We start from the raw sequence: 1,118 nt of genomic DNA on the forward strand, positions 1-1,118 counted from the left end.
GCAAGCCATCATGAGATATTCCTTAATGCGCTGCATTAAGGTGTAAATGTGTATGAGAGTGAATGTGAGTACCTTGCGTATCTGAATTTCTTCTAAAAAGCAGAGGTCTAGAAAAATTAAACCAGTAAAATTTCTTATTGTGAATTAACTATGCATTCACGAAAAAGAACTAATCAGAAAAGTATACTATTGTAAATGAAATGTGGGTTGAGGTACCCGTGGAGTTTTCGTTACAGACATCTAAAAGAAACATTTCAGTTCAGCTGACCGTTAGAATGGCTGTATACAAAGATTTTTTTTTTTTTTTTTTTTTTTGGCTTTATCATCAAAATCAATAGGTGATAGTTTAAATAAATTATAAATTACTAAAATGTACATGTTGGTAAGTGAAACGTGGAGAAAATGTCCGTAGAGTTCTCGCGCATAATCAATATTCAAAAGTCATTTTAGTACAGCTCACCGTTAGGATAGACGTATGCAAGGGGATGTTCTCTGGCACCGTCTGTCGGTATTCCAGCTGGGAGAACCTCAGTTGGTGGCGGTCGTTCAGATGCCGCCGGGTGAGGTGGTGACGAAGGCGACGCCGGTGAAAACTGCGCTGTTCTTTGTAGTGCTTCCGTACATGCTGTTGCTGCTCTTCGAGATCATCTCCAAAGGGTTCTGATGCCGATGCTGCTGCAAGGACAGAAAAGGGATACTGTAAGTCTCCGCAAAATATATATATGTGTGTGTTCTGATCCAGTGGATTCATCACTACTATAATTGTGTGTGAATTAAAAGTAAGAATCAAAGGTTCAATTCATTCAAGAGGAAAAAAATATATACCTATACTTTATATCCGCTTCCTTTCAACTTCAGCAACAGAGAAGCCAAGAAATCTAAATAAACATTTTTGGACCCTGGCGGGCAAAGCAATGAGAAAGCTATCAAATATTTATGCAACATTTGGCCTGGATGCAGCCTCGGCAAACCTTCATACTCGACCTTCCCCTACAGCATTGCAAAACTACGCTAATGCTGACTCACTCTAGGGCAAGGCAGCCACTGTGATGCACGCTCCACTCGCTGCGTTCGTGTGCCTGCGGTAAAACCCAGAGGGACTTTGTACAAGGGCTGAG

At 40.8% G+C, this 1,118-nt stretch overlaps 1 protein-coding gene across 1 annotated transcript in view; it reads right to left on the minus strand.

Annotated features, from left to right (window-relative positions):
* Positions 1-751, minus strand: part of LOC119583355 (neural-cadherin-like) — a 58,054-nt gene extending 57,303 nt beyond the window's left edge. Inside the window, exon 1 of the mRNA XM_037931827.1 lies at positions 461-751. Within this exon, the coding sequence (XP_037787755.1) occupies positions 461-751 (291 nt within the window). The remainder of the gene's footprint in view (positions 1-460) is intronic.
* Positions 752-1,118: the final 367 nt, after the last annotated feature.

This window comes from Penaeus monodon, chromosome 17 (genome assembly GCF_015228065.2).
Source record: "Penaeus monodon isolate SGIC_2016 chromosome 17, NSTDA_Pmon_1, whole genome shotgun sequence".
In the NCBI taxonomy this organism is placed as follows: domain Eukaryota; kingdom Metazoa; phylum Arthropoda; class Malacostraca; order Decapoda; family Penaeidae; genus Penaeus; species Penaeus monodon.